General features: G+C 43.0%; 1 protein-coding gene across 2 annotated transcripts; it reads left to right on the forward strand.

The window, feature by feature from the left end:
• The first annotated feature begins 6,646 nt into the window (after window positions 1-6,646).
• Window positions 6,647-10,679, forward strand: OXSM (3-oxoacyl-ACP synthase, mitochondrial). 2 transcript variants are annotated; one of them, XM_057740315.1, is made up of 3 exons: window positions 6,647-6,696; window positions 7,225-8,341; window positions 10,236-10,679. In XM_057740315.1, exons 2-3 carry the CDS (start codon window positions 7,362-7,364, stop codon window positions 10,636-10,638), a joined length of 1,383 nt encoding a protein of 460 aa, XP_057596298.1. In that variant the 5' UTR covers window positions 6,647-6,696; window positions 7,225-7,361; the 3' UTR covers window positions 10,639-10,679. The 2 variants fall into 2 exon arrangements, with proteins under 2 accessions (XP_057596298.1, XP_057596297.1); XM_057740314.1 differs by having other exon boundaries at window positions 6,669-6,785.
• Window positions 10,680-14,803: the final 4,124 nt, after the last annotated feature.

Consider the following 14,803-nt stretch of genomic DNA (forward strand, 5'->3'; position numbering starts at 1 on the left):
TCAACTATTTAACTCTGCCTCTGCAGTTGTAGTTCTGTAGGCAATACAGTTGGCCCTTGAACAACGTGGGCACCAACCCTCCCAGCAGTCAAATTCTGTATAACTTCCTCTGTAGGTATCTGAGGTTCCACTGTATCGGTGGTTTGGTATCTGAGGTGAACCTGAGGTGGCATCTGAGGTCCACCCACAGTGGACTGTAGCACTGCAGCATTTATTACTGAAAAAAATCCACATATAAGTGGACCCATGCAGTTCAAACCCGTGTCGTTCAAGGGTCAACTGTACTTTAAAATGAATGTCCAATACTTTAATTGGTATGTCCAATGCAACTATTTACAAAACCAAGCAGCCTTCTGGATTTAGCTTGTGGTTTGCTAACTACTGCTATATGGCCTCAGAGACTTCTGCATTTAGTTAGCAGTTGGGCAAAAAGAAGGCGTACCTGCTTCTTAACCACATGGGCCCAGAAATGACAAACAGCATTTTCTCTACCTTATCATTGGCGAAAATGAAGCCCCATCTAGATAAAAGGTGGGGAGGCTGGGAAATGTAGTCCTTAGCTGGACAGGCACCACCCACAGCTCTAAAGGTTGGGAGGTGGAGTTGTAACTAACAGTCTCCGTCACAAACTGTATTCCCCTTGAGCTTCTTTTTTCCATCAGCACATTTATTTATTCTTATAATAATTGTATAAGGTTATTACATACTATCTAGTATTTATGATTTTTTTTTAAAGCTACAGAACACTCCCCCCCACCCCCCAAATAAAACCTTAGGAGGAAACCCAGCATATACAAAACACCAAAGCAGAGGCATTCTAGAATTGAAGCAGGAGTGTGTGTGTGCTCGGGGAGGAACAGAATGTTATCAGCTCAACTTTCCCCTTGAGGAGATAATGGCTTTAAGGTACTTTTGTGAGGAAAATGCAACCACAGTGTGAAAACCAATGCCATAAAATTAATGCTGTTGTAATAATGTACAGTCCATAAAATTGTAGAAATCCCCATTTCAAGGGTAATTCACTAAGTTATTGTTTATTTTAATTTACCTGAAATTTAATTCCTTCCCAATTACTCTTTACTTTGAGTTACTTTGAGTAACTACAGCCTCTCTAGGATACCATCATTTATGAAGCGATTAAGGGAATTTATTATAATAAGGAACTTGACTCATTCTTTTCCTTGTCTGTTTCTTCCACTTAAGTCTGGTTGAAAATATTTTGATTTTTTCAATTTCCTTTAAAAAAGTTGAAGATATTAAGCTACTCTTAATCTCTTTATACCCACTACTGCTACAAACACATAAAACGATGTTCTGGTATTAAATCAGCTTTGAACTTCACATTCTTTCACTTGATTTTTTTTTTTTTTTGCTTCAAAATAATAATTTCTATTTAAGATTCCAGCTTTATTAAGAACACTATCTTGAGAGTTGATATATGGTGGCACTATTCTTAAGTAAAATAGAATGAAGACATAACTTACTAAAATTTCCCCAGGATAGGTCTTGTCATAAAAAAGAAAATGACTTCAAAAAGACTACTGACAAGGAGAGGGGTTGAAGCCTTTCAGGAGTTGATGTGGTAACTCACTATTGTGTGACTGTATTAAGTAATTAACCAACTACTATTTATTGAGCACATGCTGTGCGGTGTGCAAAACAGTCTGGGCTTAAGATACTTTTAATTTAGTAGGAAGGACAAAATGAATAATAATACCTTACAGATAGCCCTTTAGCTGATGAAACAAAAAGAGTTATTGTGAAAAAATCATTTGCTAAGAAATGCACAAAGTGGTGTACGTATAAGGGTATGTGTTTATTAATTCATTCTGTAATTCATTCCTTCACCAAACAGTTATGAAGCCGAGCACTGTGCTACACACTGAGGCAGTGAAGGAGATGCGCACAGGCCCCGCCTTCATGGGAGTCATCTCGAGTGTGGGCACTGGTGAGACTAGCAGTTTCAGCATCACCTGGGAATTTGTCAGGATATTCTCAAGCCCCACCATTAAAGGTGAGGCCCAGCAATCTGTGTATAAGTCCTTCAGGTGATTTTGGTGCACAGTAAAGTTTGAGAACTGTTAGCTTAGAGGAAGGAAAATTCCACTGTAGTTGCAGTTTCATGGAAGAAGAATTTGAAGAGAACCCTTAAATGTGGAGGTTAATAAGGGGAGGAAGGGGATGACTTCCCAGCTGTGGGAGAACCCTCCCCACGCACAGACACACACACACACTTAATCAGCATCCTAGCAGTCTCTCCTCTGTGCCATGGCCTTAGTTCAGCACCTCACCAGATTTTTGTTTGTTTGTTTCTTGTTTTTTAAATTAATGTTTATTGGAGTATAGTTGCTTTACAGTGTTTTGTTAGTTTCTGCTGTACAGCAAAGTGAATCAGCTATATGTATACATATATCCTGTTTTTGGATTTCCTTCCCATTTAGGTCACCACAGAGCATTGAGTGGAGCTCCCTGTGCTTTACAGTACGTCCGCATTAGTTGTCTGTTTTATATATTATATATGTCAATCCTAATCTCCCAATTCATCGCCCCCCCTCCCAGCCCTGCCAAGGACCTCACCAGTCATAACTCTCTTCCCCACATCCATTCCCACATCTTCCAGTTCCCCGGCACATGCTGCCATGAAGATCTTTCTAAACCACCCCTCTGATCATGTTTTTCTTCTGCTGTAAAGTATTGTATGGCTACCCTTTGCCCAATAGACCCCCACCCATGTCCTCCACCTGCCTTTTGCCTGTAGAAAAACTAGTCAAAGAATAAACTTAGAGAAGTGAGAAAATGCTGAAAGAAAGGAAAATAGTCAAGCAAGACAAAATAATAATACTTTAGCCACTAAACAAAATCAAGGACATTCAGTTCTTCCTCAAGGACTATAGATAATATTCTGAGCTATGTTCTTTGAGCTGTTTTCCAGAAACTGAAATCCCCACCAGGTGGGAGAAGTTAACAGTATGCTGCCCACAAGCACGCAGACCCCAGACCAGTTGGAACCAGAAGGTTGATGATGCTGACTCTTGGTTACCTCACCACCAGCCAATCAGAAGAATATCCATGAGCTGACCACACCTGGCTCCTTGAACACCGTAAGACACCTCACTACCCCCTCCAGGGCAGGACACACAGTCTCGAGGGCATGAGCCCACTATAGCCCCCTTTGCCTGGCAAAGCAATACAGCTTTCTCTCTACTTGACCTAAAACTCTGTCTCCAAGATTTAATCCAGCACTGGTGTACAGGGGCCGAATTTCGGCAACACACAGTCTACAGTCAAATGATGTCAGGAGTCAGGCATGAAACTTTAATGTACTAAGTGGCTTTGTTCAAGACAAAAAGGAGTAGCAGAGACCCTGGTGAAGGGAATAAGAGTGTTTAGGATGAGAGGAATTTAGATTCGATAAAAGAATGTTGCAGTCCATGTTAGACCGGGGCTGCCCACATATCATCTCTGACCTACAGGATCAAATCCAAAGTCTTTGGCATAACACCCGAAACTTCTTCCCATCATTCCCTGCTTCACTCTCATGCTTTCACTGTTGCTTTGTCCTACACCTCAAATCCAACACTGCCCACACTGAACTACTACTAGCAGCTTGTGGAAGACACCAGGTCTTCCAGGCTTTTGTTCTACTCTGCCTGTCAGGACGCCCTTTCCCACCAAATTTCCCAGAGGAACATTTACTCATTTTCAAGATGCAGTTCAAAGGTCAAGTTTTTTGAAGCCTTTCCTGACTTTGGAAGGCAGTATTGACCCAGTTGTCTCCTTTTGTATTGTTATAATACAACAATTCTGTTATATTCTTCTATTACAGCACCTGTTTCAGTAGTTTACACATATCTGTCTCCATGGCTGTTTCTATTTACTAGACTATGAACTTCCTGAAAGCAAGAACCATACCCTATTCATTTTCACATGCCAGCTTCTAGCTCAGGTTAGGAAGAAAATGAATGTTGAAGAAAAGAAAGTACAAACAAAGATACAGAGATGAAAAAAGAAAAGCTGAAGTCAATCTAGAGAAAAGAAGATCAGTTTTGCTGGGTGTTGGGCTGTACTCCGCAGACCTGCAAGTCCTGGGCTTACCCAGCTTCAAGACCGAAGAAAATGCCCAGAGCCAGCAACAGAGACATCAACAGTTTAATGGATGGGGGGATCTTACGTGTCTGAAGCAAGGTCATGGAGTGACACCCCACCCTGTGCAGCAGATGGTAGGCAGGACATGGTGGCAGTCTTCCCTCCAGGGGGAGGGGGAGGTTACCAGTTACAAGGGAAATTGACGTCAGGAGGGTTTAGGTTACCAAGGGAAAGTAAGCAGCAGGGCACGCCCCTCACTGTCCCTTTGATAAACTCTCACATTGGAGAGGTTCTGATCTAAAGATTATAACAGTCACCAGCTGAAGCTGGGGCACATATTGTAGGAAGGTCAGTCACATGAGTAGGATGTAGGTGAAGCAGGAACTGGTCAGAAAGGGGATGTACAGAGAGCAAGAGAACAGCCATCTTGGGTGGAAATCTACTTTGATAGAGAATAGGAACTATATCGGGAAAGACAGTTTTGAATCATGTTATAAAAAATTTAAGTAAACCTATGTCTGAACAAGAGGCTATGGTAAGTGGAGGCTTTTTGAAGACTTTGGTATTTTAGCTAAAATACCATGAAATTTTAACAAGGAATATGGTACTAAATCATACAGTATAGCTATTAGAATATCATAAAATTTCCACTCCTTTCCAGACCAAGGGAAAGATCAGAGGTAGAAATAAAAATGAAATGACTTTTTTGGTGACTTTACTTTTCTACAATTTTTTTTTTCTCCTTTTTTTGGCCGCACCCCACAGGATGCAGGATCTTAGTTCCTCAACCAGGGATGGAACCCAGGCCCTCAGCAGTGGAAGTGGGGAGGCCTAACCACTGGACTGCCAGGGAATTCCCTCTACAATATTTTAATTGACTTGTCACTTCTTATCCAAGATCATTTTGTAATGTTACAAAAGAAAAAAGAACAGCATGTTAAAACTATGTTTCATATGAGTTTGGCTTCAAAAAAATATTTTAGGACTTTTCACACTATGATGTTAAAATATTATATAACAATGAAGAGAGGAGAGAGCTAGTTTGGGTACTGTCACTTATTAAGTTTTAGTTGTATTTTATAACCACATTTGTTTTCATTCCTTTTAAGGTATCTTTACTATCATTGAAAGAAGGTCATACTAAGAAGTGATTGAATAGGCCTTGGATCAAGGATGACTTAAGGTCACACTAGGGAACTACGTTAGAAAAAGTGTATTTCCAGACATATTTAAATCCAGTACTCACCAGGTAAGCTTCTCCCAAATTCTTCTCTTGAACTGGAAATGAAAGTAAAACACTCTACTTGGAAACAATCAATTCAGGAGACACTGCCCAGAAAGAAACAAATATGCTGAGAGGTTCAGATGCAGACTATACAGTCAATCCTTTAAACAAGAGAAATGGACACAAAACTCACACCTGGGACATCACATGAGCAACAGATGGTCATCTAAACAAATACTACCTTGCTGACTTTATAATTTGATGTTATTTTTCCCTTGATACATTCACAGTCAGCTCTGAGCAAATAAAAGTTGTTTAATTTTTCAAAGACTTAGAAATAAATGTCTACATTCTTCTCTATTCCTATTTCCATTCTTGTCAACACTGGGTGTGATATTTTGAGCACCGCCCAAGATCTGAAAATAATTTTTAAAAAGTAAAAATAACTTTTTATTACAAAAGCACCATTTATATACTGTAGAGAACATAGTAAATAAAGCTGAGCAAAAATAAGCAGGGGAAGGGAATTTCCTGGTGATCCAGTGGTTAGGCCTCTGTGCTTCCAAGGCAGGGAGCCCAGGTTCCATCCCTGATGCCTGGTCAGGGAACTAAGATCCTGCAAGCCGCAAAACCAGCATAAATAAGTAAATAAAAAGGGGGGGAAACATCACAATCATTGTACATGCTTGTAGCATTGTACACGCTTGCAGACCCCCCAAAAAAAAAACCTTTAAAAAAATGTAAAAATACAAGTTACAACTTAAATCTTCTAACATAGTTTCAACATCTTTCCACATTAATAAATATTCACTTATAAAATTATTTTGAATGGCTTCACATTATTTAGATGTACCACAAAACACACGACAGATTTTCTGCTGTTGGGCGTTTTGGTTAGTCCTACTTAGCTTTTTAAATAGCTCTGGGAAATCCAGTAATCACTGCAAGGATACAGTAACTTCTTTAATTCTTCCCTAGGATTTAGGTAGGACATGATGGCGTCCCCTTTTCCTACAACAGGGGAATATTTGGGCATTATTATTAGCCAAAACAATTTTTTTTTCCGTTTTTGATAAGCAAAAATGCTATCTCCCTGCGTTACGTGCACGTTCTAGGTTATCTTAGAGCCGCTGAAGTTGCGCAAGGTTCGAGAGCCCTGAGCCGCCTCGCCCAGGGGTCTGACCTCAGCCAAGGTGACGCGGGGGAAGGGCGCCCGGCCGAGCGGGCGCGTACGGCGTGCGCGCACGCGCGCGCCTGCACATGTGCGTGCGCGCCTTGCGGACGGCGCGTGCGTGCGCGTGCGTGTGCGGACGTGCTGTGCGCGTGCGCACGCCTGCTCCACGCAGGGAACCGCGGCTGCGCGGGCGGCACGAGGCCGGGGGCAGGTACCCTTGCTGGTTCTTTCGCTTCTTCTTCCGCCCTCCAGCGCCTGGTCGGATCGGGTTCGGTGGGGAGAGCGGCGTGGAGGACTTGGGTCAGGTCTCGCTTCCCCTCGCCACGCTTTCTTCAGGGGTCGGGCGGTGCGGGGAGTTGGCCACACCCCGTGCCCCCCACCCCTAGCCCTTGACCTTTGCGGTCCCCGAAACCCTGGTTCTCTCCACGTTGAAGATCAGCTCACCCCTTCCCCCTAAGAATCGGCCCTGAAATGTGTTTTGTGGCACTGACACCAGAAATATTATTTGCAGTAAGGCCTTGGTAATCCTGAAAAAGGATGCTTTCCGCAGCCTGTATCATGCCAGCAGTGCTCGTACATTTTTCATTGTAAAGTTCTGTTGTGAATTGAATGAATCGTCCTTTCACCTGTCTTGAAGTGTCTCAGGGTACTCAGAATCTAAAAAGGGTTAAGTCCAAACAGGTGGAATGATGATAAGTAAATTTAGATGATGTAACATTATTTTCCCCTCGCTCCTTAGCAACTCACATCGAGCACCTGAAAAAAACACCTTGGATGTTGTTTCTTAGGCCTTTAAGGTATTTAAACAGCAGTGAATACCTGCTGAGCGTGTCGTGGGCTGTTACTGGAAGGTTTCTGAGCCTCTGAATCTCAACCATGCTGTCAAACAGCTTGCAAAATTTCCTAAAAATTACCAACCCTCATCTAATACGTGCAAGATTATGCCAGCCATTGATAAGCGAAAGGAGATTTTTCGGAACTGTGCAAACACCCAGATTGCGTAGGCGGGTTGTCATTACAGGCATTGGCTTAGTGACTCCTCTTGGTGTTGGAACTCAGCTGGTGTGGGATCGTCTTATCCAGGGAGAGAGTGGAATCGTTTCACTGGTTGGTGAAGAGTATAAGGGTATCCCTTGCAGTGTTGCTGCTTATGTGCCAAGAGGTTGTGATGAAGGTCAGTTCAATGAACAAAACTTTGTGCCCAAATCAGATGGCAAGTCCATGTCTCCTCCCACCATTATGGCCATTGGGGCTGCAGAGTTAGCCTTGAAAGATTCCCGCTGGCGTCCTCTGTCAGAAGCTGATCAAGTGGCTACCGGTGTTGCAATTGGCATGGGAATGGTTCCTCTTGAAGTTATTTCCGAAACTGCTTTGATGTTTCAGACCAAAGGTTACAATAAAGTCAGCCCGTTCTTTGTCCCTAAGATTCTGGTCAATATGGCAGCAGGCCAGGTCAGCATTCGATATCAACTCAAGGGCCCCAATCATGCAGTGTCCACAGCCTGTACCACAGGAGCTCATGCCGTGGGAGACTCTTTTCGGTTTATAGCCCATGGTGATGCTGATGTGATGGTGGCAGGAGGTACAGATTCTTGCATCAGCCCTTTGTCACTTGCTGGGTTTTCCAGAGCCCGGGCTCTGAGCACAAACTCTGATCCTAAGTCGGCGTGTCGACCATTTCATCCCAAGAGAGATGGTTTTGTAATGGGAGAAGGTGCAGCTGTGCTGGTGCTGGAAGAACACGAGCATGCTGTTCAAAGAGGGGCCCGCATCTATGCAGAGATTTTGGGCTACGGACTCTCAGGTGATGCCGGTCACATAACCGCCCCCAATCCTGGAGGAGAAGGTGCCTTAAGGTAAACATTGGTTGGTTTTTCACATTTCTTCAGATGAGACTCCTTATTGGAGTCTCAACTTAAGGGAAATCATAGTATCCGGCCTTGGTGTACTATATCCCTGTTGTGTTCTCATTTTAGATGAACAGTGTTTTTGAATTCTTTGCCTTACCACGTTTGAAATATTTGAAAATATTTGAATATCCTTACAAAAAATGAATTTTTCGTGAAGGCCAGTAAAGTTGTGAAGGCCGTGTGTGTCTTTGCCAACTTTTCATCCCTTCAGTTGCTTAGTAAGGGTCCGGATGCACCCTCCATGAGAACTGGACAGTACAGTTAGCCCTTTATTCTAGGTGTATCTGGTCTCCGCTCCATTTCAACAGGGTTCTACTGCAACTTTTAATCACCCAGGGATCTTATTAAAATGCAGATTCTGACTGTAGGTCTAGGTGGTGCTTGAGATTCTGCATTTCTAGCCAGCTCCTAGGTGTTGCTGATGCTGCGGGTCTGAGGACCACACTTTGAAATGCAAGTTGCTTTTATTGTAGCTGAAATAGTGAGTTAAGTAAAAAAAAGCCAAAAACCAAAACCAAAAAATCCCTCTGATAATGTGTTAGTGTGTTAGTTAATATGTTAGCCCGCTCAGATCATATTATGTTTTAACCAGTTAAATTAGCCAGGAATTGGCAAGCCTTTCTGTAAGGGAACAAATAATATTGGCTTTGTGGGCTATAGGGTCTCTATCACAGCTACTCACACTCTGCTTTTTAATTGAAAGTAGCCATGGACAATACACAAATGAATGGGTGCATTCCAATGAAACTACAGTTGACCCTTGAACAACATGGGTTTGAACTACATGGTTCCACTTACACGCAGATTTTTTTCACTAAGTACGTACCACAGTGCTACAGAATCTATGGTTGCTTGAATGCGTGGATGTGGAACTGGGGGTATGGGTGGCCAACATAAAGTTATAAGAGAGTTTTCCACTGTGTGGAGAGTCAGCACCCCTAACCCCCATGTTCAAGGGCCAACTGTATTTACAAAAACAGGCATCTGGCCAGGGTCATAATTCAGCAACCTCTGAATTATACTTTTGAGTTTTAGAGAGTAGTTGTTGGTGCTGGACATGTCAAGCCTGGTAACCAGCTAGATGAGAAAACAGTTATGTTTAGGTGAAACCTTCCAGCACACTTCAGATTATACTCGGAGCTGCCTCTTAAAAAAACAGATGCAGCCCATAGATCAAGAACTGAAAAAGAAGCTGTTAATATCCATGAGATTTTCATTTTTCCATAGAAATGTTTTGGGTTTGTTTGTTTTGGGGTTTGGCTTTGTGCTTCTTTATTTATTTAGAATTCTCATAGCCTGAATAAGAGGACTTTTGAAAGGTTATTTGAGCATTAAAGTAGTAGTACAGACATTTTTTAGATTATTGGGAAATATTCCAAGTTTTACATACATTTAAATGTGAAGAAAAAATTGAAACAGTTATAAATTTTTTTTCTCTACATTTTAACTCTACACCGACACTCCACTGATAAGAAATTCCTAGAAGAGGAATTATTCAATTATTCTAGGCTTGAGTCTACGTGGCTTTTTCCTCAAGGAAAAAAGGACAATTCAGATAAAATGGAAATACATTTTAGTAGAGATTGTAAAATCTGTAGGCTTGTATGTTTATGTCATGGTGATGAATCAGTCCAGGGTACTGGGGGTACCTTGTTATTCCTACGCAGACAGCATTCTGACTCACACAGTACTCCAAGGTGCTGTTCTGTCATTAGAGCATAAAGAGTTCTTTTCATCCAGTGTACTTGGGTATTTCTTTTTCATAAACCATACAGATAATGAGTATCTTGTTAAAATTAAATCTTTCTGATAAATTCAATTGCTTTTCTTATTTCATTAGATGTATGGCTGCTGCTGTAAAAGATGCAGGTATACAACCTGAAGAGATATCCTATATCAATGCACATGCTACTTCCACACCGTTGGGAGATGCTGCTGAAAACAAAGCCATCAAACATCTTTTCAAAGACCGCGCACACGCCCTTGCTGTTTCCTCCACCAAGGGAGCCACAGGACACCTGCTGGGGGCGGCTGGGGCCGTTGAGGCAGCTTTTACCACCCTGGCTTGTTATCATCAAAAACTGCCACCTACTTTAAACCTGGACTGTACAGAACCAGAATTTGATCTCAATTATGTACCACTCAAGGCACAGGAATGGAAAACTGAGAAAAGATGTATTGGACTCACCAATTCCTTTGGTTTCGGTGGTACTAATGCATCGCTTTGTATTGCTGGCATGTAAGACAAATCATTTGTAATTAAATATTGATTTTTTAAATGTTATACACTGCATTGTTGAGAAATAATATGTTTAGATAAATGCATATTTTTATATATCAGTACCTGAATACACTTTATCTTTGTCAGGGTTTCTCAGCCCTGGCACTGTTGTCATTTTGAGCAGGGTAATTCTTTGTTGGGGAAAGAGGAGCTGTCCTATATATCATGAGATGCTTTACAGCATCCTCGTCTCTACCCACTGCTACTATTCTCCAGCTGTGACACCAAAAATGTCTCTAGACGTTGCCACGTGTTTCCTGGGTGGGTGGGGGGACAAAAGTGAGAAGTGAGCAGCCTCCCCACGAGATGATGGGCTGCTCGTGTTGCACAGCACTTCGCCCACTGTATGCCCAAGTCTCCAGCCACGTGCATTCAATCGTCAGTCTTAATTCTCATCAGCACGTGCTTTGTTCAGTTGAAATTTATTGGGTGCCAGCTGTGGACCTGGTTTAGTACTGGCCACCAATGATAAAGTGATATATCAGGGAAGGTTTCCTAAAAGCAGCTGAGGCCTTAAGGGTGAATAGGGCTCAGCCAGGTTACGGGGGAAGGAAAGAAGAGTATTCCAGCCAGGAGGCATAGTGTGGAAAGGCTGCGAAATTTAGAGAGAAATCAGCACTAAGCTTAAATATTTCAATACATATAGCCTGAGATGGGAGTAGGAGGTAAAGCTAGAAGACCTGGTGGAAGTCAGGTCACAAAGAACTTTATGTGTTTTGTTAAGGCAGTGAGAGTACTGGGAAGCCATTTAAGATTTGGGGCGTTACTGTGGTTTTGTAATGTGGCAAGTTGGCTAGGCTGAACTGCATTTCCCAGAATTCGCTCCATGGTGTGTTTTTGGTTAGGGCGGGCCACGAGAGAGTCTTGTAGAAGATTTGCAGGATGACGTGAAACAACAACCGTTTTGTAGCTCATGTCTGTTGTGGCTTTGCTGGCCAACTTCCTTGAGGTGAGGCAGTGGCTGAGCCCATAACTGTTCCACCCACCCCTGGATCCTCCCCCAGGTTCCCTGACTCCCCAGAGTCACATGTGTTTAGCTTCACAGATGGCCCAGCTTCTGCCCCATGCCACCAAGATCAGAGGCAGCAAGAACTGACAGGTTTAGGTTCATCCTGGTGGCTGTGCGTTCCAGCTGGTTGTTGGAACTTTACATCCGTATTCCCTTCTCAGCTGCCTGCCCCGTGGACCTGAGTCTCCAGCAGCAGAAGGTAATAGGTGGATGTTATAGCCTGACAGAGACTGTTTAGCCAGTTCTTGCAATTGTGTAGGTGAGATCACTGTAGTAGGTATCTGCATCTGTGTCTCCAGTGCTTCTCTTTCTCTGATTAAACCCTGACTGATACATGTGACGAAGAATGGGAATTGTCAGGGGTAACATAATCACATTTCCTTTTAGAAACATGACTTTGGCTGCAGAGCAAGGAACAGATTGGAGGGAAGCTGGATTCTTAAAAGGGAATCCAATCAGAAGGGTAGAGCAGAATCCAGGTAAGAAAAGATGGTGGTCTGGATGAAGCAGGATATTTTGACCCAAGGTTATTTTCAAGTTGAAACTTATGTTTGTTTTTTCAGTCAGTTTTACTGAGGCATAATTTATGTGCAGTAAATTGCAACCATTTCAAGTGTATGGTTAAATGAGTTTTAATAAAGCTGTTATACACACTCATGGAACTACTACCTCGATCAGAATATAGAGCATTTCCATCACTGCAGAAACTTCCTTGTGCTCCTCTGCAGTCAATCCCCCCAGCTCCAGAAGAGCTTTCTGTCACTAGATACGGTTTGCCTTTTCCAGAATTTTATATAAGTGGAGTCATAGCATACTTCTTGGTTCCTGGTTCCTTTCACTCAATTTTTAGAGATTTATCCATATTATTGAGTGTATCAGTAATTCATTCTTTTATTACTGATTTTTAAAAATTCTTTAATAGATATAGATACCTTTGGCTTTTAATCTTTCCCTAATCCCTACTCAACTTATTTTATGACATTTTACTTAATCTCACTGTTATTTTTTTAGATGGATGTGTATTGCCTTTTGCACAGAAGACAAGGATTTAAATTTTTTTTCTAGAACTGTGATAGCTTCTGAAGCCAAGAATCCTTCCTTTGAAAATCACAAATGCACAAGGATACAGTTGTATAAAGGATATACAGTTGACCCTTGAACAGCGTGGGTTTGAACTGATGCATGGATTTATGGGTACATTTATGCACAGATTTTTTTCAGTAGTATTAATATATACTACAGTACACGGTCCACAGGTTGGTGGAATCCACAGAAGCAGAACCAGAGATACAGAGAACCGACTGTAAAGTTATACACAGATTATCCACTGCACACTAGGGAAGCGGGGTCAGCACCCCTCACACCCACGTTGTTCAAGGCTCAATTGTGTATATATGTGTCTATGGTGTATATAGATAGATGTATGTATATCTGTATATACACACATTACTGAGAATACTGAACTGCTTGAAATTTGAGGATTATTTTCTATGGTCCAGTGCCAAGAGCATGTGACTATTTTGGGACTCAAATACCCTCCCCTCCCCCTGGGTCTTTGTTTAAGGAAAAAAGTAGACTGGCTTAGGGTAAAAAAAGTAATAATAGCTCTTATTTTAATTCAGGTTCTCTGAGAAGCGGACACCAGGACAGGATTTCCTGTGCAGGAAGTTTTCTGGGGGAAACGCCTGTGAAAAATAAGGAGAGAGGGAGCAAGAGAAGGCAGGGAGCCCCTCCAACTGTGATGAGAGTCTGACACCCATCAGAAGGGCAATAGGGATGAAAGGGGGTGGGGTAGAAAGGTCTCAGATTGAAGTCCCATTCTAAGAGAGTTTTGGCCCGGCCGATGGGCCAAATCTTGACCTAGAATCTCCAGGACCCTCAGGAGTGGCCCTGCACTAGTGCCCGCTCTGTGGTTGGTGGCAGTGCTGCCTGGGCACAGCCAGAGACCTGAGCTGTGCATTTTTCGTGACCAGTATGCTGCAACCCTTGTACCACAGTGATCTACTTCAAGCACGTTTAGGAGGCAGCTCCTCCGTGCTTCCTGTGGGCCTCTCTTAGGGAAAATTTAGAAGAGCAAAGTCAGTGGGACAAGCAGTAACCCCTGATCCTGCATTGGTTTTAGGCGCCCACTGGTTGGTACCCATCCTGCCCCTAAGCCATTGCTCTTTCTAAATTCCCCTCACCCTCAGCGATGATCTTGGCAGGGCTTGGCGGCTTCCCTGGTGGTGTGGCTCATACCTTTACTCCTGAAAGTCTGAGCCCGTGCTAGTCATACCGCTTGCTTTTCAGATAGCACTTGGAGCTGTGTCATAGGCACTGGATCAGGAAGCCAGGGGATACCAGGAAGCACCCAAGCTGACCGCTTGGATTCCATCCACACGCTCCCTGTCTGTCCTCACTGTGAAGCAGCACTACCTTCTCTTGCTGGTCAGGGTCAAATTCCACAGCCAGTATGTTGACTTTCTAGTCCCTGGGCACAGGGAGGCCAGAGTGTCCTGGCTGTAAATGACACACTTGCTGTGTCCCCTGGCAAGAGTGTGCATACCCTTTGGAGCTCAGAACTTTCAATGCTACAGAGCTCAGAGTGGCAAGGATGGAAAGCATGAACTTCCTAATTGTGATTGGATCATCGCGAGTGATGGTAAGTAGGGCCACTCCTGTTCCCCACCCCACTTTGTTTCTGGACCCTTGTGTTGTTCTTACTGGGGACTTAGCCCCATACAGAAGTCTTTGATTTAAGCATATACGAGGATGGCACCACATCCATTCAGGAAGCTGCCTCTCAGCTGGTGATTCAGGGGTGCCGTTGGAAGGCAGTTCAGCCTTCTAGGAGGTTGGCTGCTTCTGCACCGTATGATGTATCATACAACCCAGGGATCCCGTGTCATTGGCCTACGCCCACGGCCCATCTTTGCTGTGAAGTAGGTCCCCTGCTCAGTGTCAGAGAAGGTCATCAAGAGGATGTATGTCACAGAAATAACCAAATTTCCTTGCCAATTGCATTGTAATGAACTCTCATCAAATCTTTAACTGTGGCCATTTTCAGGTCTTCTGTCATTTACAGATTTTGTCATGCTCTGAAGCTTTTGCAAAAGTGTTCCTGTAAGAGTGCTTCATC

This window comes from Hippopotamus amphibius, chromosome 6 (assembly GCF_030028045.1).
Source record: "Hippopotamus amphibius kiboko isolate mHipAmp2 chromosome 6, mHipAmp2.hap2, whole genome shotgun sequence".
Lineage (NCBI taxonomy): Eukaryota > Metazoa > Chordata > Mammalia > Artiodactyla > Hippopotamidae > Hippopotamus > Hippopotamus amphibius.